At 38.1% G+C, this 26,874-nt stretch overlaps 1 protein-coding gene across 1 annotated transcript in view; it reads left to right on the top strand.

Annotated features, from left to right (window-relative positions):
* The window catches only part of CNTN1 (contactin 1), a 255,051-nt gene that overhangs the window by 184,803 nt on the left and 43,374 nt on the right, over positions 1-26,874 (top strand). Inside the window, exons 11-16 of the mRNA XM_064447942.1 lie at positions 1,401-1,518; positions 3,132-3,282; positions 3,777-3,904; positions 6,521-6,696; positions 18,798-18,918; positions 23,545-23,703. Coding sequence (XP_064304012.1) covers positions 1,401-1,518; positions 3,132-3,282; positions 3,777-3,904; positions 6,521-6,696; positions 18,798-18,918; positions 23,545-23,703 — 853 coding nt within the window. The remainder of the gene's footprint in view (positions 1-1,400; positions 1,519-3,131; positions 3,283-3,776; positions 3,905-6,520; positions 6,697-18,797; positions 18,919-23,544; positions 23,704-26,874) is intronic.

The following is a 26,874-nucleotide window of genomic DNA, read 5'->3' on the forward strand; positions in this document are numbered from 1 at the left end:
GTTTAAACGGAGTAGATTTTCTGTCCAGGCATTTCAACAACGTAGTTAACATCCATTGCTTATACTGTGCGTTAAGCCGTTAAAGAACAAAGAGACTAGAAGAGGGCACAATGTAACGCTGCATCTGTTGAGCTGTGGTGACACTGGTCTTGGCATGCAAACAAAAAAAGACAATCAGGCAGCGTTGTTTTGGCTGCGTATCTTAAGAAAAATGTGGGAGTTTGGAGAGAGAACAGGAATATCACCATCTGCCATACGGAGATGGCTTAAACCAGAAAAAACCAATGCTGTTTTCCAGCTTCTGTAGTTACTACAAACAAGTAATTTAGCAAGTGAATTGCTTGATGGTCCCCACTGAACTGGGCTTTCACTGACAAAATCTGCACGCTGGATTGCAGAAAGCGGTGCGTAAGTCTCCAGTAGTACACCAGAAGGTTAAGCTGTGTGTTAATATTATGACATGACTTCCAAATGGAAAACAGCAAAAACATTTAAATGGCCTTGAGAATATAGCTTCTTTCTAAATCAGATAATTTTGTATAAGGTATTTCACTTAGCACAAAACGAAGATTCCTTGTAGAAAATCCGGTTCAAAGTTTTTCAGTAGAACAGTACAGGGAATATGATTCATTTAATCTATCCTTTTTCAGATAAATAGTATTCTTCTAATCTTCCAATACTCTGTGCACTCCAGTTGTCTCATGTTCAAAGTTCAAAGCTTTTCAAATTCATTTTCCCTGAAAAACAATTTATTAACATGATCTTTCAAAAACCGATCAACATCTATTTGTAATTTACAAAATCTCACACCATTTTGCATTTTTATACACAGTGTTTTAGAAATAGATCGAGTACTTAATTTTGATTTACCAAATTTTCTTTTGATATTAAAACAAAGTAATAGAAAATAGTTTATGCTACCTCCTAGAAGAATCTTCTGAAAAACTACCTCATTAGGACTTGCTTTGACCTTTTGCTGTTGTAAAACAATGTGCGTATAATATCACGTACTGAAAACTGTGCATGGTGAAGCAAAGCTGATGTGCATAAAATGAACTTAATTTCTTGTTTCTTATTTCTAAATCGGTAGTGTTTGCATTGGTGTGGTAACAATGGACTGAAGAGTAGATGTGTCTAGTGCCACTCAGCTATGAATTTTCCAGAAAAATATCAATCGACAACAAATCTTTCTTTTAAAAAAGGGTGAACACATTGTCACAAGGACTGAAATGTAATATGGATAAAATAAAATCTCGTCAGTGTCTGAATGTTGTATGAGGGACTGTCTTCTGAACACTGTCACTAAAAAAAAAACAAACAAGAAACGTAGACGGGTGTGAGTTCTTCAGCATATGTAGTCTATATGAATATCTTGTTGTTTTATTGATTCTGTGTTTTAGTTCCGGAAAGGTGAACTAAGAATGCAAAGTCTGAGCTTTGACGATGCCGGCATGTACCAATGTATAGCAGAAAACGCGCATGGAATTATTTATGCAAATGCTGAACTGAAGATTGTGGGTCAGTGGGATTATTTGCTCTATTTACTATTCCAGGTTTGAGTAAGGTAGCAGTCGTATTTGCAAGCATTGTTTGGTAACAGAGTCCTGTGAGGATAAAGCTAAGAACCCTCACTGAGTCTAGGTGAGGTGGGGTTTATTTGAGTTCCCTAGGTGGGTTTTGGCCACAACTTGAGGAATCAAGTTACTAATTTATGGGGAATGTTTGCTGTATTATTTCTGATGTTTGCTTGCTGCTGTTACCCCCCACAGGAACTGCCAGTGCAGAAATTATGTGAAGTGTATAGAGTTGCCGACTACCCTCTCAAGCTTTCAGAACTGGTTGAGAAGTCTAGTCTTTTTGATCACCTATGCTCACTCCCCTGTGAGGCAAACCCTGCTTATTTAGAAACCATGTTGTCAGTCACCAGGCCTTTGAAGCTCTTCCTCTTCACTCTCCCCTCGCTTTTGCCTTCTACAACCCATTCAGACCAGCTGCAATGTTTGTCTGCAATGTAGCTGTTCCATTTGATAGCTGGATATAGATATTAATCCTTTGTGTTTTTCTGAGGAGCACCTGTTGAAAGTTTGCCTTTCAGATCCAGAGTGCTCAAGCTTAAAACAATTTCTGACATTTTTACTGATGTCATGGAAGCAGGAATACTGGCTGTATGACATGGCTTTCCTAGGAGATTTCCCTGCAGTAGCTACCCTGGGTTCTTTCCATCTCACACTTGCCTTCAGACTTTCCCAAGAGCTAAACTCTTCTTGACATCCCCAACCCATTGCATGACAATACTTCGTCCTTCACTGTTCTTCCATTACTATGTACTCACTACCAGCCTGGACTGCCCAGAAACAAGCACTTTTTGCATTTACTTTTTCAAAATTCATTGTTGGTAAGATGTTGATGTTTATCAGAGTTTTTCTCTGTACTGCTGTAATAACCCTATTTCCTCAAGCTGTGCACATACTTGCTGGCATGATTAGCAACGATGGTACCCTGAAATGCAAAATAATTAAAAGCATTTTTTCTTTTGTTTGGTTACAAATAAAGAGAAAATTAGTAAGCAAAGGTCTGACCTCAGACACATAAGTGTGGTGCTTGCTACAGTCATGTCTCATTACTCTTGTACATCTGCACCTAAGGGCAGTTGGCCAAACAGAAAACTACAAAGAGGAGGAAGGGCACAACCTTAAAGTTGCTAGAGGGGAGTTAAAACTACTGAAAAGTAAACCCAACTATTATTTGAAAGTATGATCAAGTGAGCCACTTTTTACAGAAGTTGGGCTCTAGGAATCTAAATTTTATTAGGACTCCTCAAAAGGCCTTCGAAAGGGAGGAACTTTCTATTGATTTCTGGGCACTTTGATCTTGTTAGATTAAACTTGGATGGAAGTTCAGAAGTCTCTGGAGTAACACAACATAGAACTACATAATGATTTTTTATGTTTCTTTTAGGTCAGCATCTACTTCTCACCATACACCTGTATCGTTAATATTTTCCTCACTGGTCTGAATAAAGGACACTTGTATGCAACTCAATAGTTCTGGCATTTATCTTCATGTTGCTAACAAATTGTGTTCTGCAGAACAATCACTAATGGCAGCACTTGTGTTAATTTTTGCTCCAGCTTCACCTCCTACTTTTGAACTGAACCCTATGAAGAAGAAAATCCTAGCAGCTAAAGGGGGCCGTGTCATCATTGAATGCAAGCCTAAAGCTGCTCCTAAGCCAAAATTCTCATGGAGCAAAGGAACAGAATTGCTTGTAAATGGGAGCCGGTTAGTATTGACTGTTAGCGGACACTGTGAATCTTAAAAATTCTGCCTTAATGTTTCTATCTCTCCTGTAGGCTAGTTCTCACTTTTGCAGATTTCAGGGGCAGGAGAATGTGTAATTTCAGGAAAATTATATGCCAAAATGTTACTAGCAGCATGGCTCCAAATAGGTAGCAGGGTATCCAGCTTTAACCAGTCTGTTTGGTGCTGTTGTATTTCAGAATTGAATTGGATCACAAACCTGTAAGGAAAATATTTGAATTACTATAAGAAAATTAAAGTACACTTGCTTGCTCCAGCAATGTAAGGCGCCTAATCATGCCACGGTCTATTTAAATATTTTTTACAATAGGAGTGTTTATAAATGCAGTAGTTAGATGTAAGCTTCCAAGAGGTGTTTGTGGTTTGTCCTTTCACTTACTACAATTCTACTGAAATTATTGCTTTCTAATATAAAACCCTAATTTCTCTTGGTTTATATTTTGCACTTTCAATAGCATACGTATCTGGGATGACGGGAGCCTGGAAATTATCAATATTACAAAGCTGGATGAAGGTCGCTACACCTGTTTTGCAGAAAATAACCGAGGAAAAGCCAATAGCACTGGTGTTCTAGAAATGACAGGTAAACCTTTAAATTACATTAGTTTGTTTCAGGTAGAAGTCCTTAATTCAAAATCACTAATTTTTGTTCCAGGATTGCACTACTTTGGCAAGCCATTTTATATCTTTCTCATTAAATGAGCATTTAGTTGCTCATTAAGCAATGAATAGATGCTTTTAAAGTATATTGCTCAGTAGAAACCAGGTATGTTTGCACCACTTCTGAAACTGTATCTCAATTTTCAGTGTTGATTTTTCCATAAAAGATTACTAAATCTGAACTATTAAATTGACACATTTTAATGCATTCATTCAATTGGTAGCTTACTGCTCAATCTAAGGTGTGATTCTGGGGCCATGACTCAGAGAAATGGGACCTTCCTTAGGTTTTCTTTTCTTTTTTTTTTTGGTGGAGGAAGAAAGTTTGAGAGACCATTGCAGGTAAAGAAATGTGCATTAAATTTGTGAGATAGGGGCATATGGCCATATGATTACACTACTAGATTTCCTTCCTTTATGGGTATTAGTATTTACTGACAGAGTACTGTATCTTTAATTGTATATTTTAAATCTGATGTCAAATAAATAAATAGCTGTAGAATACAGACAGAAAAGATGACATTCATGAACAGCTGTGTCTGTCAAGTGTCACTGATAGTAGAAGAGTCATATATAAAATATATTTTTTAATGTTTGTTCCAGAAATTATGCTGGATGTGACAGCTCAATGCCACAGTATTGATGTACTAATGTAGGAATTAATCTGTATCATCAGATCATGTGAAAGCAGTTTTCTGGCTGATCTATATAAAATTTATTGTACCAAATGAATTGTAAGACTTTATTTTGGTTAATCAGATTTGTTTAATGTTTGCAAGTTACTTTTTATCACCTTCTGCAGTTTTATATGTCTTAATATTGCCCTTAGGCATTTCATTATTTTGAGAGGTTATGTACGTAAATAACCAGTCCCTTAATAGTTCTATCATACCTTCTAAAATCAGCAAGAACATTTGCATACTAAATTCACACAGTGAAACACTTAAACCATATGTTTATAAACCTTATCAACTAGGTGTAAAGAGTTTTAAAATTTTAGAGAATTCTGCTCTCATTCATCTGAAACAGAAAACCAGAAGACGGAGACATATCCCTTGCACCACAGCAGAAACAGAACGGTCAGATGACATATTTCAAAATCATTTTCACAGTGTGGACAATAATGAGGGTTGGCAAAGAATACTTTCAAAATGGTATTCCCAAGCACACCGTGTGGCCCACAAAACTTCTCAGACGTTGCACGTGACTACAGGAAATAAAACAGTTAAATCTGAAGCTGCCAGGCTCTACAAAGTCTGATGGTTTTTCCCACACACTGTTTGTTCACTGCCGCTGGACCACTCTTTCAGCAATTCTTAGCTGGTAGAGTACTTTATGTAGCCATTTAGAAAATCACTGATGGTAGAACCAAATGCTGAACATACAGGCATAATGCTAGAATGGAGCAGGTATCCTAAGTGGGTGGCTGTAGCGAGGGCTTTAGAGATCAGATGTTAACGGGTTGCTCCAGTGCACTCTGAGATACTCCATTCTGCAAAAGCCAGTAGTTGTGCCTTCTCATAGTCTCAGTATTAAGCAGGTTTTAGATTACTAGAGTAGGGAGAAAGTTTCTCTCCAAGGCAGATGGACAAGAAAAGTTGGCTCTGTCGAGGACTTTTTGCTGTTCTGTGTATTGTGGGGTGTAGTGTGTTCCTTGGAGCATGCTCAAACCTAGGTCTTAACTAGGAGCAATAGCTCTTATGGCTATTGTCTTCCAGGTTGTGGTACGTACTCCCACTCTCATATAGTTGGGAAAGATATTATTTGTCATGGCATGAGGAAGACACCCTATGGCTTTTTGTTTTATGATAATATTTGAAAGAAAAGGAACAGGTCTCAGTGATCCAGTGAGTCCCTTCCAGAAGTGTTGCAAATTTGCCACAAGTTTGATGCATGTACCAAGATCTTTAGCAAGTATCATGAGATCTCTGCCTTCTTTTTTTATTTTGTAATAATAAGAGGCATTACTGAGGATTATATAGCTTTCTTCCTTTTGTTGTATTATTTTCGCTTCCTTTCCACATGTAGCTATTTGCATAGTTTGTTATCCATCCATTACATTGTTTCTCAGTAGATAAATTAATATCTCAGTCCCTGCAATGCTCTAATGGAAATCTGACTCAGCCTGACAACTGAGTAGAGCTTTCCATTCAGTAAAGAGACAGGTTTTAAAGCATAAGAAATATTACAATTAAAACAAGAAACGCAACACAAGTCACCTACAATTCATCATCTGTCTTCTTTCTACCTGAGATATAGCCAGTGAATAAAAATAGCTTTACATAGTCAGTAATGTGATTCAGAGACTGAAACATAGCCATGTTCAAAGGACAGCTAAATAGAAGTTAGACATTTCAGTTGTAGAAGGTTTCCTTTGTTCTCTTTAGTTTGGTCCTTTGAAATGTAGCTGCATGAATAACATGTAAACCAGAGCTTGAGGGAGCAGTTTAATGTATATTCAAACAGTTACAGAGCTGAGCTTACATTTGGATCAACATTTATTTATTGGGATTTTCCATGTTTGCTGTTAACTTCACAGAAGCTACAAGGATTACTTTAGCTCCGTTGAATGTTGATGTCACCGTTGGAGAGAATGCTACCATGCAATGTATTGCATCCCATGATCCCACGTTAGACCTGACATTTATTTGGTCTCTAAATGGCTTTGTAATAGATTTTGAGAAGGAGCATGAACATTATGAAAGGAATGTTATGGTAAGATATTATAGATCCTTGTTTAATACGTGAAAGCCTAGTTTTCTTCATTGTGAAAAGCTGTGTTTTCTGTTTTTCTATTGTGTTGGTTCAGGTCTAGAAAAATGCAGTATGCTAAGAACATAACATAAAATTACAATTTAGACACCTTACAGACATGTAGACACTTGCAAGTAGATACCTGAAATCAGATATCTAAACTGACGTAAGTATTTTGGTACCTCAGTTAAATCCCACTCTGATTAATAGTGAATATAGCTGGTAAGTGGGTAGCCTGATCATAAACAGGGTGCAAATTGTCTTGAAAAGGTGTGCATATGCATTCCCTTTTACTTACCCATGTTTTTCTAATCAACATTGGGATTTGCCACAAGACTGGGCCAGATGGTGGGTAGGAGTCAAACAGTCTGTAAACACCGAGCAAGAAGAGTTTGTGTGAAAGCTAAACAAGTTAATACAAAGGCACTCATTTTGGCACATAGAAAGAGGAATCATAGATCTTTCGTGTTTGCATCTATGGTTATCTTTTTACAGTCTTCTATGTGGCTTATTCAAAACTAATACCTCAAGCAGAAATCCCTTCTGGTTATGTCTAATCACGTGCTAATTTACTTAATACTCAACAACAACCTCAGAGTGGTTGCCCACATGTCTATATATTTATTCTGTTGTTCTGGGTTTAAATGATACAGAAATCCTCAAATGTAAATACTTGGGTTTTGTGCTCCCAAGAGGAACTTGGATATGGCGAGAAAAGGCTGCTAATGGTGTCCGGGAACACCAGGGGCCATGTTCAGTTTCAGCTCCATGTTCAAAATGATGTACCATAAAACAGTTCCTCCTGCAGAGTCTTTCTCCTAAGCTGGCAATATTTTTTGATTTTCCATGGACCAAGAGATTCTTTTCCTCTCTTTCTTTTCCAATGTCTGTTTCAAACATAACTATTCTAGTCTGATTTGGAACAAAGCAGTCCTTTGAGGAGTCAGAGTTGACTCAGCCTGCTCATCTGCTGAGTTGTAAACGCCCCTAAGAAGTCACACAGCCTTTTTTCAGTGACAGAACAAGTCCTTGTCCAACCAACCAGAAGTATGCTAAAATCAACTCAAAAGCCTTGAAACCCAAAGACATAAAGCAAGCCCCTTCTGCCATAAACCTCCCAAAAGTCTATGTCCACACTTAGTAGCAGGGTACTAAGCAGTTTGCTGTGTTTTTTATGTTGCGTCAGGAATTTAAAAATATGTAGATCAACACTAGTACACTGGCATCATTCAAAACATTTCCTGGATGTGGCTATTAAGCCACTCTTTTGCTAGATTTATATTTACACTTCGGTACTAATCAGTGCATAGGAGTACCTTGAAAAAGCTTGAATCACCTGCTAATGGCATTAGTTTGTCCTTAGATAAAGGCTGGAATCAGTCTGAGTGTCAGTGAAAATAAGAGCTTGAAGAGTAAAGCCCCATTAAATGTATTCCTTGTCAAAGAGCAAATAAAACCATTCTGTTTTTGTCAAATCTCATTAAGTTGTTTGCTTTTAGCTACCTGACAGAAGTCACAAAAAGAAATTGTGTTCCATGGAGCAAAAAATCAGCTGAAAGTGTTGATGAATCAGTGATTTTGGTGTAGAAGGAAGGTAAAAATGCCTTTACCAGATGACTTCGTAATGCAAGACTGTGTAATGAAAGAGAAAGGAACCTGTTCTCCATCCGTTGGTCATATGTTGAACAAAATTTTTTATATCATTGACATACACTTTTGGGTTTTCCTCTTAATAAAAATAGAAGGAAATTACATTTTGTTTCTTTTAGAGGAAATTAATTCTGAAATGTAATCCCAATTTTAGGGCATTTTCGAGCAAAGCACTTCAAGTGAACAAATCTGGGGACAAATAAGGGCCTCAGCAAGTGTGTAAGGTGTAATTCTATGTAAAGATTGTCATAATATTTAGGTTCCTAGCCACCTGTTTCATCTTCCAGATAGCCAGTGGTCCTGGATCTCCCTATCCCAAATTTTCATGAACGCCACAATATTTTAGACACTTTATTGAAGTGTTTTGTTTTCAAAACAATTTAGCTTGGTCTGTACAGACCTTCTATGGTCTGCAAAGAGAGAGAGAGAAACAGGTGGTTTGCTTCATGTGGGTGTCGCATCTTGTGCTGGAAGAGTTCCTTTTCAAGAGATTATAGAGATGGATACTCCATCCAGTGCAGAAGTAGCTGAAAGTAACTAACTCTTAATTCACTTAGACAGTTAAAGTTAAGTAGGTTAGATCCAAACATCAATTGATTTATTTGTCAGTGTGTAACTCCATCTTCCTGAAGGGTATTATTTCATTTGTTGTGTTCCTTTTGCACTTGATCAGTACTGGTAGAATTATTTTAGCAGGTGCAGCTTCTTGTTATGCATTCCTAAACCTTATTTCTAGGCTTTCAAATGCAAAGGAAATGCAGGTAATCTTTGTTGCTCTTCCACGGGCAGCTCAGTCTTCATCACTCAGGACAGGGGGGACAGTAGCATTGCATTTGAAGTCTGCAATTTATAGTTATTCAGTGATTCAGCACTTAAGTAATAACAAATGCAGAATTTTTAACAAATTCAACTAATCCAATAAAAAGGTTTATACAGGGCATGAACAAGAGGAATAGGCACTTCCAGTATTTCTGTTTCAGTCATGTATTAATTTATTCTTACATTAAGGTTTGGTTTTTTTTTCTCCTGCCTACTGCATCCATCTCTGGCAGTTCTCAGCTCGAGTCACTGGGTGGCAGGTTTGCTCAGGCTTTCTAGATGCAAAGGGGTGAGCTGTTGCGCATTTGACAGCAGCAGCCCTAACTGCTGGGCTTTAAGCAGTGGAGCCACATGCTGCCACCCAACCCTTCACAAACATAAAAGAAAAAAAATATTCCATCATGAATATTAAAATTACTGGATATGTGATGCATGCTTTCTGTGCTATAATTTCCTGTTGATGAAGGATCCTCATCTGTCTTCCTGATAGTATCACTATTAATTTATGTGACAATGCAGATCAACATGCTGAAAATTGATACAGCCACAGTATTTTAGTTCTCAAAATAATACTAATATTGTTGTCACATACACATAACGGGATGCTAATAAAATTCAAGTAAATACCTGCATAAGTCTTCCTTCTTTAATTGGAAGCTTTGGTATCTCCATCATTTGCTGAAGTCAAAACTAATTTGCATTACATTAGTGCTAAAACTTATTTATCAAAAGAACATTTGTCAGTGCTCTTTTGATTTCCTATGACAGTGATGTTTTAAATGAAAAATATATATATTAATTGGTTAGCATTCAGGGAGTCAAATGGAGTCTTTGAAACCTCACTATTAAATTGATTGCTCTTGATTTTATGTATGGTTGTTCCTCTGGTTATTTGATTGAGGAACTAAACATTAACACATCCTTTTCAAGTCCTGCAGAGATATAGCTTTCCAAGTCATCTGGAAAACTGTAACATTCAGTCATCTGTTATTTATGGATCTGCTTTTTGTCATGTATATTTAAAGATTGAAAAGCTTACTTTTAATATATATTTTAAAATATACACTATCAAAATAAGTATATTCTTTTAAGTTTGTTACAAAAAAAAATCTACAGTATGTGAAGGTGTGTAACAATTTTTTTTAATACTTTTGGAGCCACACTAGTCCATTTGTACAGAGAGTCAGAAAGAGGAACTCCATAGTTTAACTGATTCAAGTCAGAAACTTGTACATACACTTAGGAAGAATCCAAATGTAGGCTGTTAGTCAGGTGTTAGTCAGTTAGTAGAGTGTTAGTCAGATATAGGCATGCATACATTTTAAAATACTTTCCGTACCATCAATATTTCTGTGTTTGCTGCAACGTTTTTAGTTGTCTTAAACAATTCAGTGAACCTGAAACTGTGATCTTTTTCTCAGTATTTTATCTTTAATAACTTAAATTAAATTGCCATACAAGTGTTCAGGAGCTTGGCCTACTTGCAAATAACTTACTTTTGTAAGAATTAAAAGAAAGAGGAACTGGTGATGGAAAAATACAGAAAGAGTGGAGAATAAGTTTTGTCCTAGAGACAATTTACTTGTTGTTTGCTCATGTTTTCTCCTATTAGCAGTGAGATTATCAAAAGAACGTAAGGAAAAACTGTATTCAGGTACCTGAGACCCTTTCACACCTACCAAAATGCAGGCCTATCATGGAATGTCTGGATCATTCGAAGTACCTTACTGAAGTGGTTTCTAAGCTCTGTTCTTGACACCTAGTGTGGATTTTGCATCCCACAGAAGGTACTATCCTTATTTTTACATAAGATAGCTTCAAGGCTTCAGTTTCCTTTGTGATCCTAATTTATCAAAAAAAGCGTTTGATGGAGCCCCACACAAGATGTTGAGTTTCCCTCTTCTCTGCAAAAACAAAATAAAGCCAGCAAAAAACAGAATTCCAAAATGGTAGGTGCAAAATTGGAGCAGCCAAGACTATTTATAAGAGAACTTGTGGCTTGTTGCTTTATTTTTTTTAGATAAAAAATATTTTTAAAAAAATTGTGAGAATTTTGGAATTCTGTTAGAATTTTTTTGCATGTCAGAGATGCTTGGTTTCTATTGTTTGGCACTTGAGTTTTCTTATGAAGTTTACCTCTTGCATTTAAAAAATATCAAAAAGTAGAAAGCAATCATTCTGTTCCTATTGTAAAAGGAGAAGAATCAAAGATGCATGCCCTCAAACCCTCTGCTGAACTTCTCAGTGATAGGATTAAGATGATTAATTGTTTGAAGCATCTGACATGTGAGGAGAACCCAAGGGAGCTGGAATTATTTAGCCTCCAGAAGAGAAAGCTCAGGAGGATCTTGTCAATGTGTATAAATACCTGGTGAGAGGGAACTAAGGAAGATGGAGTCAGACTCCTCTCATTAGCACCCAGTGAGTGGGCAAGAGGTGATGGGCAGCGACTGAGACACAGGAAATTCCGATTAAACATAAGGAAAACATTTTCATTGTGAAGGTGGTCAGACATTGGAACAGGTTGCCTGGAGAGGCTATGGAGTCTCCATCCATCAACTTATTCAAAATATTTGGACTGAAGAAGGCCCTGAGCAACCCGTTCCAGTCAACCCTGCTTTGATCAGGGAGGTTGGACAAGATGCATCCAGAGATCCCTTCTGACTTCAGCTATTGTGTGATTCTGGTTTAATAGAATGTAAAAAAATATAGGCGAATGAAGTGTGTAAGCAGTATTGGCAGCAGTATTTTGCTCAGCCAATACATTCATATGCTCGTGCACAGTTATTTGTCTAATGGGATATCAGCACATTTCACCACAAGCAGAAGCTCCAGTGTTTCAAATATGGAGTTAAGGTATTGGACCAAAGCATGGTACTATCAAGAATTAGGTCATTTTGGAAAGTGTGTCATGAAACTTTATTCTTTGTTCTCTCCAATTTCCTTGAAAACAGGAATTTTAACATTCTGAGAACTGGCAAATCATTTCATTTGAACATTTGGGAATTATTTACTTCACCAGCTGCTTTAATAATGGATTTTTTTTACAGAATTGGTAGGGAATCTTTCCCGGGGAGTTCACAGGACAATAAAGGTATCCTTACTGACGCTGGACATTGCACAGCGTTGCACCCAACTAAAAATCTCTCACAGAATGAGGAGTGTTGTTCAAGATGGTGCTGACACACCTCAGTGTCATGACTGCTACTGAGCAGGAATTAAAGCCTGCTGAATCCACAGTGTGCTTTCCAGTGTTCATAGCTTCAGGGACGCAGCACAGATGTAACCAAACATGTTCAGCACAGAACTTGCAGGTCTCGTAGCTCAGGCTGTATTCAGCTTTGAAGTTGCTTCCGAATCCAAACTGTCTGTGTATAACTTGTTCTGGTGTCCCTGCAACCATCATACAGTTAACTTTGAATAGTGTGGACTTCACTGTATTCTCAAAAGCTTTTTTTTCCTTATGCAAATATTATTCATCTTACTTTATCCTTTCCCAAAGTACAGAAAGCTTTGCAGTTCTAGGACCACATAATAGTCTGGAGATGCATGGCCAGACGGTTACTTTACATTACAGTAAATCACACATGGAAGGACCTATTTCTTTGCTCTGAATGTAAAAGGTGGTTAGTTCAGCTACCAAAATCCACTCTGTAGATGTCTAAACTAGGTGAAATGAATTCTAGATTGAAGGCAACGTTTTCCAAAAAGGAAAGTTCCCCAAAACAGCTGTTTTTGTAAACCATGGAGAATAAGTTGGACTATAAAAATCCTATTAGAGGGATATAGCTTAATATCTGCTTGGTTTTTGTAAATTATGATAATTTGTAATTCCTTCTCTGGACATGGTAGAAAAAGGTATTTTACTGCACGCTCCTGCTTCAACATAGTACTGAGTTGATAGTTTTATTGTATCAATCTCACCTTGCCCATTCCGGTTTTCTACAGCAGAAAAGAGACAAAGATTTTAATTTTAATTTTAATTTTTCTTCACTGCTTCCCCTGGTAATCCTCCTTGCAGAGTATGGAGTCTAGCCACAGCTGTATGACAGGAAATCAACAGACACTTCAGGAGGAGAACAGAACCAGAGAAGTATGTTTAGATAGGAAAACTCGGTTGCCCACTGACAAGGAAGAAGAGGCTGTGTATGGGTTGGAACGAAACCTTACAGACAGCATTATAGTGAGCTCTTTCAGTACAATTTGTTGAATACACAGAGGGGGGAGGTGATTGTTCACCAAATCAGTTGAGCTACTGCTTTTTCTGAAAAAGAGTTGCAGGACTCTCCAAAGGCACTGTCTCAGTACATTGCTTTCAGTGCCTTAATATATCAGGGGGAGGCTTGAGGCATGAGTGAGTTGGAAGTCTAATATTTTGGCTAGGTTTGGGGTAAAATTTAGAGGCTAGGGCCTAATAGTAATGTAGTGAGCATGGAATTAGATGGATGGAGTCAGTGGTTAAGAGCAAGGAGGGAAAGGAAAGCAGAAGACATAGTGCGAGGGTGAGGCCAACGAGCAGTTAGCTCTGACAGAAGCCTTTGAGGAAACCTATTATTAATCCACAGTGCTATTTCCAGCACAAAGAAATGTAGTCTGTTTAAAGGATCAAGAGATGCCAACTTCTGTGCTAGAATTAAAAAAATACATTGCAAAATCAGCTGACTGTAATTTTATGTGCTTGTGAGACTTCACAAACTACCAAAAATCCATGTACCATTCCTAGCTAGGCAGCAGGAGCTGAGAAGGCCAGGTGTGAGCACTACTCAGAGAAATATAGTTGCAGTGTATTGTGAATTTTCATCATCAGCTGTAAAGTTGTGAGCCTTGAGTATAACTGAACAAGCACCTAGGCTGTTTCTGCTGTTGGAAATGAAATAACAGGGCATATTACCACAGGGATGCTGGTACAAAGCACAGTGTCCTCAAGCATTCTCAGTGGTATGCGGAATGGGGAAGAATAATATATTTGTTGGAAGTATTTCCCAGTCCACATTTCAGGGGTAGAATTAGCACTGTACTTCCTTTACATATAAATACAGTTCGCTGAAGGAAGAGGTTCTCCAGTGGGAATGACTCTGTCATCATTTTCCTGCTGGGTTTTTATCTATCCAAAACTTTCATGCCAGCCATTACTTATAAAGGAAAGGGAGATAAGCTCTCCTGTGAATAGGACTGAGACGATAGAGCTGCACTGGAGGTGTTGTCCCCGTGTCATCTCTGAACTCAATATCAGGAAAGCAGCTATAATCATATTTACATTAACATTCGTCAACACCTGTTGGATTGTGTGTTCTACTTGTATCTACCACATAGGAGATCCTCTACAGGAACAAAAGAATTCACGTGAACTCAGAGTTAATGATTTTAGGTACAGGTAGTAGAAAAAAATGTTTTAAATTATTGCTAACTTTGGAAAAGCTGATTTCATCACTAAGAATCCCATCTCCTCCACATTACTTCTTATCGATTCTTTTATCATCTTACCTCTGCTGTGTATTAAACACTTCCGAAGCTCAGATGTCTAGTTTTCAAACCTGAATTAAAAAAAAAAAAAAAACAAAAACACAAAACAAAAAAACCCTCTGTCTCTGCTTACTAGGTTCTTCTATTTCTGCCAAGTTCATTTTATAATTACAAACGGCTCATTAGCTTTATACTAACGTAAGTTCCTTTATTGATTCTGAGGTCCCAACAGAGGAGGATACTGCTTTCAGTCAAAAGACTAGATCCCTGTAAATGATTTTTGATCACACAGGGGCACATTCTGATGGCTTTCAGTAATTTAGTGCACTGACAAAGGTGATAGTCAAAAAAGAATAGTGAATCTCAGAAATAGGTCATACAATGCTATTTTTGACATCACTATTAAAGCATAAGTATAGGGCTCATATGATGAAAGTCTTTGCTTCAGACTTGGTAAATAACTGAGTGGTGAACCACAGATACCCTTGGAACATCCCTGAGTACTGCTATCACTGTTTCCAGTCTGTGATTCAGTTTTCTCTGAGTTAAGGAAGGCATTTTTAAACTTAGCCAAGCTGAGGTTTTTGAATGAAAACATGCAGTGCATTCATATCTAATTTGTGGACAGAATTTGCTGATGCCCATGCTCTTTATTTGCTTTGTAAGCTTTTCTGTGTAAGCTCTTCTTTTACCACCAAGAACTTAGGCTTCTTCTGAGGTATGGAAAGCTTCATCACCAACTCCATAAAACCTTTCTCCAGGAGAGCTTCTTAACCAACAAGACACATTACCATATCTATGGGTTGTTAATTTTAAAATTATGTTACATTTTCCCATCTGTTTTTCGTCATCTAGATTTTAAGACCAAGTTCCCATATGGGAAATTAATGTTAGAGTAAGTATATGGGGACATTGTTAATAAGTATAATAAAGTATTTTTATTAAAGTGCTAACATAGGAATTAATGAGTACTAAGGCTATTAAGAATTTGTAATCATTTGTTATTGAAGTTATGAGAATTCTAATTTATGCAGTTTTTCTAAATCTTATTGCTTTGCCCAGCCTTGCTTATGTTTATTTGCAGATCAAAGTGCAAGCAATGATCAGAGATTCACAGGCAGTGTTTCTTTCTAGGATGGCATTTGGTGTTAATAAACTGAAGGTTTATACACAGCACTCAAATAGAGGACTGTTTGTCTCTTTTATTAAAACCAAACCCAATAAGAACAAAATGGAGAAAAAAAAAACCAAACAGTAACTGAAACCTCAAGGAGTTTGAACTTCTTCAGCTTCTTTGTTGTAATTTTTTGGAGGGCAGAGGAGCAGGTAGCTGCCCTCTCTGCTCCCATAGAATTACTGACACTCCCACTGATTTTTCTTCCTGAAAGCCGTTGACAGCATTGCTTAGCCCAATGTAGACAAAAAAAGGCTTACATGTGGCTAGTCAGGCAGCCAGCCAGCATTCACTTCTGCAGTAATCCCCACAGATTTTCAAAGGATGCTGTCCTTGAAGGCTGTTCCTCTGGAGTTCTCATGAATAAACTGGGTGGGGGCACCTGCACAGTGATGCCACTGTCCGCAACTCACCTCATCTCTGTATCCTGCATCCACTTTGGCAAATTAAATTAAAAGCCCTGTCATATTAGTCTTCATTGGAAAGTGTGAAAATATATGTATTTATATATATATATACATGGACATAGTTTAATAAAAATTAAAAGAGAAATGGTCAGAAATATAGGAAGAATGTTGGATTGTTCACTGATCCAACTGATCTGTTTGATCATTGCTAACAGCACTTGTGTCACTCCAAAAATTAAAAAGTACAGTGTAACCTGCATTTCTCTCTGACCCTGTGAGGCAATCAGCTGAAGTATTGCTAGCCAGAATTAAGCAGCTTCTTTCATGTGTGCTTGATTCTCCTTTTATCCAATCACCAGTTTACATCAGTAATTTCTTAGAGATGTGAATTCTTATGTTGGACCGAAAAAAAAATTGGTGTTAACAGATTTCAGTTTGTGCTGAAATTTTATGCCAGAAGAATTTGAAGCTGGCATCCAAAATCCTCACTGGAGTTTGGAAAGGAAAAGGATAGTTTTATCTGGCTATTTTAATCTCCCCTAAATATAGACTCTAACTGGCATTCTAGTTTCAGAACATTTGGAAAAGATTTAACCTTACTTTTTTTTCCCCTCCTTTTTAATCGGGATACATAAACTGGATGACATAGCTTTATTTCATTTCTTCAGAATGTCTAAATGCAGAGACACTAATGGCCGCCCATAATATCTGAGATTGTATTGAAGGTCTTTGTTGTTCCCTAGAACCTTCCATGAAGATAGCACTAGTTCTTACACTGAAATATTTAGCAATTTCTTTTTTATATACCATTTTGCATCTGAGTTCTTTTTGTTCCTGCATGTGAAGGTTTCAGGATTGCAGTGAGTTACCTCAGTGTTTGCTTTGTTTAGGTTTCTTTTAATAGTATTGCTGAACAATCTGCAGTGAATTAGGAAGTCTGAATGTTTCCCATTTTGGTATAGTGTGGTATAGATCCATCTCTTAATCTTTTGTAACATTTTTACTTCCATGAAAGCAATCAGATATATTTTGGACAGAACATTTGGGTTTTTGCTGAAATACCTTTAGGACTAACACATGTATAACCCTGTGATTTAACTTAGTAATCTTCCTGCAATTAAAATGCAGGATAGATAAGCAAAATATTCCAAGTGTGTTATTTTTAAACATTTACATAAATGTCTTAACATAAAATGTGTTTTTCATTAAGAATAGCTGTGTATATAGCGGTCTCTGTTCTACTCCTTGTTTTACAGGTGCACATCTAGGTACTCAGTGGGTTCACAGAAGTGTTGTGGGACAAAACACTATTCAGTTTGCCGGTCTGTACAACCACAGGTAGCAGTAGATAGTGGCCTTATAGCCATCTGAAAGCATAGCTGTATATTTTCCCAGTAGTCTTGCAGTGGTGAAGAGTGTTGAGCAAGGGTTAGGTCTGTGATGATGAGTGTGTGAGCCTCGTTGAACGGTAGATTGCTTCCCTGGAGGTCCTGCTGCCACTTGCCAGGGAGCAGCGAGGGCTGAGCTGGGGGGTAGCATGGCCGGCAGCACCTGAGGGCAGGGAGCAGGGCAGGTCTGCTGGTTGCAGCCAGGACCAGGCACAGCCCAGGGGTGGCCGGGCATGGCCACCATGAGGAGGCCGGGTCGCGGTCGGGCTGGGAAGTGAGCTGGTGGCTCGGCAGGTCAGGATCGTCAGGGCCTGCGGCCAGGCTGGGCTGGGCCCTGATGGGAGTTATAGCTCTGGCGGGGCCAGGAAGGCAGCGTTCCAGCTCAGCAGCAGCTCCCGCAGCAGGGGCAGGGGTCGGCGCTGGCTGGGGCCTCCCTGCAGTGCTGTCTGCGTGCACCCATCCCGGGTTGCCGAAGGAAGGGGCTGCCCTGGGCTGTGCTGCCTCAGAGCCATCCTGGAGCCCCAGCAGCCCACCTTCCCCCACAGGGGTTACGGTCACTGCCATCATCCTGTCCGCCGCCAGCACCATTGCGCAGAATGGGGCTGGCCTTTCCTTTAAGGAGCTGTGGTACGTGTTGAATGTTATTGTTTCTTCACAGGCACTTCATTTTAGTGCATCTTTATTTAGGCTGTGATTGTAGCCTCTCTGCAGTAAAAACATTTGTACTGCTTTAGGCTTGCAAAGGAAGAGCCAAACAGTATCCTGCTCTGTTAGAAGGGCTGCATGATAAGTTATCATACAGACATGCATAAAAAAGCACATTTATGAAGAAAATTCTTGAGTAAATGTCATGTTCAGATATGGTCTTCAAAAAGTAAAGGAGAGGTGTTGGCTTGTAAAAAAAAAAAACAAACATTTACTAAGACATCTGGGTTTTTCATGTCTGGTAAAGAGCAGCAGCTCCTCAGGAAACACAGGACACTTTCAACAGCTGTCATATAAATTAGATGTATCTTTGAGACGATCCATGTTCAAAGTAAGCACTTGGTTTTTTTCAGAAATAGCAACCACTGTATATCATTTGGGAGGGATGTGTAGACAGGTATCACATAGCTGTACAGGGATGTTTACCAGCTTCACTAAGTACTATTTTTGTGACAGATTAAATCCAATGGTGAGCTGCTCATTAAAAACGTTCAGCTGCGGCACGCTGGAAGGTACACATGCACCGCTCAGACGATCGTGGACAACTCCTCGGCTTCAGCTGACCTTGTGGTAAGAGGTAAGTGTCTCCGGGTAAAACTGAAACACTGCTGGTTTACACCTAGATAGGCAGAGTGTTTCTGGTTCTTTAGACTACTTTGTTTCTCATCAAGAAATGACAGAAATTAAAATGAGAAGTGCATAAGCATGTAAAGTCCTTTAAGTTTGCTCAGGGTACTAATTCTATTCCAGACATTTAGATATCTAACTGAGCATGTGTCTTCCTGAAAAGCAATAAAGATTTTTTTATTATGGGCATTTTTGTTATATTGAAGTAATTTTTAGATAGTTTAATTCTGTGTTCATTGTTAAAAATAGATTTTAGATATCATTTCAATGTATCTACTGTATAACAGTTTTAAGAAGCCAGTTTTGTTCTCTTATAAAGTTTAATGGTTTAAATTATTGTGTATAATACTAGACCTACATTAAAAGGATTCTTAGTTTTCAAATTGCAGAAACCAGGATATTTGGAGCTAAGGTTGTCACTCCAGTGTTAACTAATTCATGTCTATTAAGTGTCACTGCAGTACCAAAACTCTGTGCTTGCCCACATGGTACATATCCTACAAGATCTGTTACAGTGCGTGGTTTCAGTAATGTGAGTTAATTCATGTCCTTTGGGCATTTTACCCTGTTCTGTGCCTCCAGGTATAACATATTCTGAAGTGCTAGCACTCTGTCATGCTGACAATTCAAAGCAGACATAACTTGTACTTGGAACTGCAGTGCTGTCATGTTTTGCCCCACGTTTCAGTTATACTATAGAGCTGTATAGCAGCTGAAGTATAGCTTGTGCCTTGATTGTGAATTTTTGTCATCTGAGGAAGTTGTGGACTTGAATCTTTCTGATTTAATTTTCGCTGGGTATTAACAGCCAGTGAAATGTCATTAGTTTTGGATGAAATGTCAAAGCAAATACGATGTAAGTGGTAAAACTGTAGAATACATCCACAAAGAAAAAGAGAAGGGTTTGTTCATATGCCTTAGTCTTATGTAAGCAATTCCTCTTAAAAATAAAAAGAGAGACAAGGTGCCTTATCAAGCTTCTGATTCTCCTTCCAACCCAGCAATTACAATTAGAATCATTGCTCTGAGGTTAAGTTGTGGAAGAAATTAGCATTCATTTTAGGCTCAACATTCAGGTTTTAATACGATGAACACAGTTCTGCTTAGTGCTGAGGAATTCTCACTACCATTTTTGTCAGTGGAAGACTCAGCATCTTACAGGAGCAAGGTTAAATATCTGATGAGATATGACAAAGATGGCATTATAGTTTCACTGCATTGGTAGGAAGAGGCAGCAGCAGCAAAGTATGAAAACACAGAGCTAGGTTCCAGAGTGTCTCATCCATGAAGCAGTAAAGGATAGCCACTGTTCATGCAGGCACATGGAGATACTTTGTCTGTCCCTAAAACAATTTAACATTTCATATGGAGTGTCCTGTGTGATCTTAGAGTATTAAAATTGCCATTGTGTTCAGGAGAATTGCAAGTGATATTAGGACACTGAAGACTGTCAGGCCCCTGAGCACACCAACAGGCCTTAATGCTCCTGACCAGCCTCACCCAGGACACCCACCCATGCAACTGGCCAGAGGTCCAGGAGCCCCGTTAAGCTCAGCCCTGGACCTTCAGCCCTGACTGGAGCTATGTTACAGACATGCCTGCTTCCAGCTCTGTCTCTGGCACTGCCTCCTGGATGGGCTTCAGACCTATGCTGTAGGTCGCTTGTCTCCTGGATGGACCGCTTGGGTATATGCAGTAGTTTGTCACCTGGATGCGCCTGATTCATTGTTTGCAGTACCTAGGACTGCCATATCAGCACCTGGCTCCGCCCACTATATTCAGACCCTGCAGGACTGTGCCCCATTATTGAAGGAACTGCCAACCCCGGGGTTACTCATGGGTCCTGGCTCAGCTTTCCTGAGGGAGCAGCTGGCCCTTGGTGTTTCCTGATACATGCCATTTTCAGAAACTTTCAGAAACTGATGAACCTTTCCATACCTTCCAGCCTGAAGGCTTCTGAAGTGAACAGTCTTGCAGGAGAAAGGTTCTCTCAGACCTTATTTACCCTAGTCCTTAGACCTGGGCTAGCAAATATGCATGTTACCAGGGTGGAGAGTTGACTAACAACCCTCATCTTAAAAATCAGCTCTTAGCAACAGCTTCCACTTCATGCATCCTCTCTGAAAAGTAAGAAGCTGTTTCCACATGTAGTGATGTATTTAGTCCTTACCTTGAAAGGGAGGTCTGAGGACAGGTAATTAGTAGATTAGTTTTCAATGAGAAGATTTGAATTTTAATAGAAGTTGGTTATGAGCAATCCAGTAGTTAAGTGATGTACATTTTCCCAAAGTTACTAAATGGGAACCGTTCTTGGATCTTAGGAGAAGAAACAAGCAGGAATTTGATTGTCAAAGTCATAGGCCATAGCCCAATGGATTGCATAGAGTGGTCACGCTTATTTCTTTTTAAGCAATGGCATATATATTCTTTGAGGAACCAGTCTAAATTTGAATACTTTTGGAGTCAGGAATGGAATTGCTTGCTCGTTAGAAGGATAAATTAATTGAAACTGAGGAACAATATATGGTAGTATATTTGTTTGATTCATTTAATTCCTTTTGCTCAGATTTTTGGAGAACGTAAGGAGGTCAAGAGCTGATGGTACATTTGGCACATGGAGTGTTTAGATCTGATGTAGAAATCTCGTTCCATTCTTTTTGTTAAGTTGGTTTTGGTTTGGTTTTCTGTGGTTTCTCTGTAAATACAGCAGAGAAATATATCCTGTTATTTCTTGTTGGGTTTTTATATGCTCTGGGACTTGTTCAATCAGATTGTTGGATAATTACCTGAATCATGCTGCCGTGTTATTATCTCTGATATGGAATCAGAAAATACTTCTCAATAGTTCTAAGCATTGTCTCTGTTCTTACACAATAGTTACTATATATCACATAACTGTGTATCATATAAAACAGAAGCATAATGCAAAAATGGAACAGCCAATGTGAAAAGAATGATCTGAAAATATCTCTTGGCCAAGTTTCTAAGTAGGTACTAAGCTTTGGGTTACAGAATTACTGTAAGTTTGAGGGCTTTTAGCACAGCTTACTGAACACTGTGGTGTCTTACAGATGAAGATTCCTATACTTGCGTATGTGTGTGCACCTGCGTCACTCTTTCTTACCTTTTTAGTCTGTGCTTGTTGATCTGCACATTTTAGCCTCTCTTCTGGGACCAAGGCACAGCACAGCAACAATAAAAAAGTTACCCACACAAAGCAGAGGTGTGGGAGTAGCAGTAATTAGAAGAAAAAAATTTAAATTTAAAAAATGCATTTAGAAAAATGCAAGCATTCACTTCAGCAGTTATTGTCTGTTATTATTGTTCAGAAATAAACTAGACGAGGTTTGGTGAAGAGATGTAATACCATTTATTAGTTTTAGTGATACTCCTGGAAAAATCAAGCAGGTTTTAGGAACAGAGGCCTATCTCTTCAGGTCTGAAGTACAACTAACAAACTTAAATCCAAATGAGGATTGAGCAGAAATACTATTTAATACTTGAAAAGCATAGAGATGAGACTATGAACTAGTTTAAGGCACGCAACTTCTACCTGTAAAGATTTAGCTGGGTGTTGGGAGCATAGTAACATGCCTGCAAGCCAACATCTGTGTTTAGTTCATTACTTTTTGTATTTACTAGCCCTATGAATTTGGGAATTAATCTTTGCAAGTATCTGCCTTTTGGAGAAAAAGAAAATACTCTTAGGAATGATTTTTTAGGTGCTTTTTGATCGAGACTGAAAGGGCAAATGTGGAATGGCTGTTTTGTGAAAAATGTTTTCCCTTTGACAGCTTAGTGCTTCTGTTCCTTGTTGATGGTCTTTGTGGGGTTTTTCTGGTGCACAGAGTTTGTTCGATTTCACCCATGCAGTTCTCAAGACTGCTTTTAGTTCAGTGAGCATAGTGGCTTGCACATTTTGGCATGGATTTTTGCAATTCTTGTGGGAAGGCTTTTGTGGAACCATAGAGAAACATTGCCTACTTCTGCTTTCACTCAAGTTATATTAGCCTGTAGGAAGTTTGAATCTGATGGTGGGTTTACCACATTGGGGTAATGTGAAGGCCAAAAGGAATGTGAAGAGGTCTACAGAGATGTCTTTTAAGGTATGATTTTTATCCAATATTAGCTACAAGATCTTCCATATAAATTACAGGCAAAGCCAATATGGCACAAGCAGAAGTGTAGGTTAAAGGTGGGCCACCAATCAGGTATTCATTAGGTGGAATTTAGGAAGGAAGATTTTGTGTATTTTTTCCAACTCTGAGTTCACCATTGTTTGAAAAATGAGCAGCAACAGCTTCAAAGTATCATTTTTTTCACTTAAGAAAATCTTAATATTACTGCTTAAGCAGGAGCCCTGGAATTTCACTTGGTAGCTGTTAGATGCAAGAGCACTTACCCTCTGAATCACTCTTTGGAGTATTAAATGTATATATACATTTTCAATCTGTTCTTAAATAGAAAGTGAGACTCAAAAGCCTTGTATCTGATAAATACAAGTAGGAAAGTTAGTGAAATTTCATCTTCAGAATATTTAATTTGTTAATTGAATTACCTTTTTTTTTTCCCTCAGGTCCTCCAGGCCCTCCCGGAGGTATAAGAGTAGAAGAAATTAGAGACACTGCTGTAGCACTTACCTGGAGTCGTGGAACAGACAATCATAGCCCTATTTCTAAATACACTATCCAGTCAAAAACCTTTCTGTCTGAAGAGTGGAAAGATGCCAAAACAGGTAACTAATGCCAGAAGTAATAAAGTCAATAGGTTTTAAAGTGTTTGTTAGAAAGTGTGGCGAATCAGAAAGCAGTCACAGTAAAGGGAAACCAGGGTTGCTATTAAAGTCTGCTACAGGGTTTGGGAGTAGGTACTGTCCTGTCCATGTGCCGTCAACACATTTGTTCCCAGCACTTGGAAGGCATGAACTCAATATCAAGAAATATGGAAAAGAACAGGCCAGAGTTTTTACCTGGTGTTTGTGTCTTTCCTTGTTGATTGAAACACTCACATCAGCTGCTTAAATCATAAAAATTTTTTTACAGGTTAGTTTGGATGACAAACAGGTGTCTTCATTTCTGTATTTGTTATGAAGAAAGTTGGTTAAAATTTTTCTGCTTTTTCCTGGGAGCAGACTACACTCCAGTTGTGTTAAAACTGGCACCCCTAGTGAAAACATAGCTAAGATTATCCTTCTAACCACTGGATGTCATCATTGTGCCACATAATTGCAGTTGAGGACACACCTACCTGAACAAAGGACATGCTAATGTATATTTCTTTGCAAGGTTTAATATAAATGCATAAATTACGAAAATACTTTTAAACTACTAGTATCTTTGAATGCTTTATGAAGGATAGGATTGCCACAAGCTATACAGAATTGTCCTATTAATATGATTCATTATGCCACTGTAATAGATTATAACTTAAGTGTTTTTCTGTGGAATTAGGGCATCACATACTCAGCATTTCTAGGTACTAAGAATATTAATAGTTTCAGCTATTGTCTTTCATTTAAGTTGTTCTTTGAAACTACAGAGAGATGCCTAATAAATAGACTTTAACATACTGACCTGAAAAATCTATTACATTTTTATAGTAAAAAGTTAAAAATACTAGGCTACTGCCTTAAATCATATTTCTTTTCTAGAATAAGTAGTATATGTAGCGCTATTGTATATAATTGCCTCCAACAGCTAGCACTATTATATGACTTATGCTAAAGTAGCTTGGAAGATGAAACTAGAAGGATCCCCAGTCCCTTCCTATCTCTTATATCTTGTTTAATAGTTTCTGTAGAATAGATTTCTTTGCACTTAAAAAAAATAATTAATGTAGAAATTAGAGGTGTTCAAATAACTGATGATTTGCTTTAGTGACAATATGCGCAGGAGGTAGGATCCTTTTAGACCAGCCTTTGCTTTTTTAATTTTAAATCATTGAAATTATATTTTATTTCCTATTCACTTTTTAATTTTTAATTAAAAAAAAAAGGAACTGGGAAGAAAGGAGGTTATAGGAAGATACAGGAAGAATTTATAACGGGGTAGCAGCTCTGATACTGCTTTATTTTGTGCTGTGTGTTACTGGAACTGGAAGCATGTTTGTAGGAGATACAAGTGTTGGATTCAGGTTCAGATTCTGTCTGGTTCAGAGCAGACACCTGAACCCATCTCTCTCACTTCTCAGGAAGATTCCCTATTTGCAATGTTACACGCATGATGGGATGCACTTCTCTGCATCTCTGAAGTTCTGCTTCACAGAATTAATGAGACATGCGGTCAGACTTTGAGTCTTATACTGTAGCACACTGAGTAGGATTCACATCTTCAGTGGGACGGGGGGTGGGGGCGTCTAGATCGTTAAATTCCTCTTTTATGGAGCTAGCAAGAAAGATATAAATTATTCATTTCTGAAATGCTGAAATGGCCTATTCTGGTGTTCTCAAAATCATTGCTTTTTCATTTGAACCCCACTGAGTAATTTTGATTGATATATGATTTCCTCAAAAAATAGGTAAAAAGAACATAATAATCATCATTGGCACCACTGCAAGCTTTTACTTAATTTCTGGGCTCCTCCCGGTTTGTCTTGGTGTTCTCTTTCATGTGAAAGAAGCATGGTGAACAGTCCAAATTGATCTCTCATCAGTGTTCAGGTTATCACTTAATGCTTCTAATTTTCAATGTGTGGAAAAAAATGTTATTTGGCATTGCACTTTGGAAATATTGTTGTTATTATTGCTACTACCATTATTCCTAAACCAAATCATTCATCTCAGGTTGCATAATATCCGGTGTGTTTTATGAAAGAAGTGCATTCTACTTCGCAGTATGGAAATATGTATGAATGGGTTATGTAATAAGTTGTTTACATTTGTATTGCTCTTTCCAGTTAAGGGCATCAGATTCTCATCGTGTTGAGTATTCATAATTATTCTCGGAATGTGTGGCACAGTAAGATTAAATGAAGATAGTGCAAGTAGCTCAGGAAAAGAAATGAGAAATTTATATATCATGGCTTGGATGCCTTAGGAGGTTTGCAATGGCTCTACTGACTGGACAGAAACATTTTTTGACTAAGAATGAGGGAGGGTGGTGGGCAGGTGGAAAGAATGGAAAGTGGTTTTCTTTCTCCTTCAAGGCCTCACTTTGGGATGAAACTTTGATGATCATTAGGTAGAGGGAAGCTGTGTCACCATTCAGCACTTACGCTTCCATACTTGGGTTTTTTGCAGCTATTGCATTCATATTTTAATTCCAAACCATCTGCCTTCCCAGTGCAGAATATCTCATTTCTCAGCTCCCTCTGAACCCAAGACTCTAATTTGACAAACCATTCTTGGCCCACACAATGGATGAAAATCCTCTGTGTTTCTATAACTGCAGACAGCTATAGAAACAACCCCTATTGTCTGTGAACTGTAGACAGAGAGTCATGAGTTACGCATTTTATTTACAGTAAAGAAGCTCATCCTCATGACAATAAGAAGTCTTTTCACAGGAATTACAAGAACACTTACCTTTGTTAGATCAGAACTAGATAGCCAGTTGTAACATGCTCACTAATAAGGTGCACCAAACTATGACCACATTTTATAAACCACTCTTTATCAATTGATCGAACCCTACATTTGCACCTGTCTAGCCCTTGCCTATATCACAAATTTTTATTTTACTGTTTTATTTTACTGTTTCTCATTGCATTTGTCTGTAGGTAAAATGAAATTCTACAACTACAATATGTAATTAGTAGGATACCTCATAACCACATGTACTTCTTTTGCTAGTTCACACCCAGTTAAAACTTACAAGTCTATAAGGGTTTATGCAAGATAGTGTCATGGTTTCCAAATTCCCAGCCACTGCTGTGAGTTGAGTACTCCTTGTAAAATGTGGTATTCCTA

Source organism: Phalacrocorax carbo, chromosome 1 (assembly GCF_963921805.1).
Source record: "Phalacrocorax carbo chromosome 1, bPhaCar2.1, whole genome shotgun sequence".
Taxonomy (NCBI): Eukaryota; Metazoa; Chordata; class Aves; order Suliformes; family Phalacrocoracidae; genus Phalacrocorax; species Phalacrocorax carbo.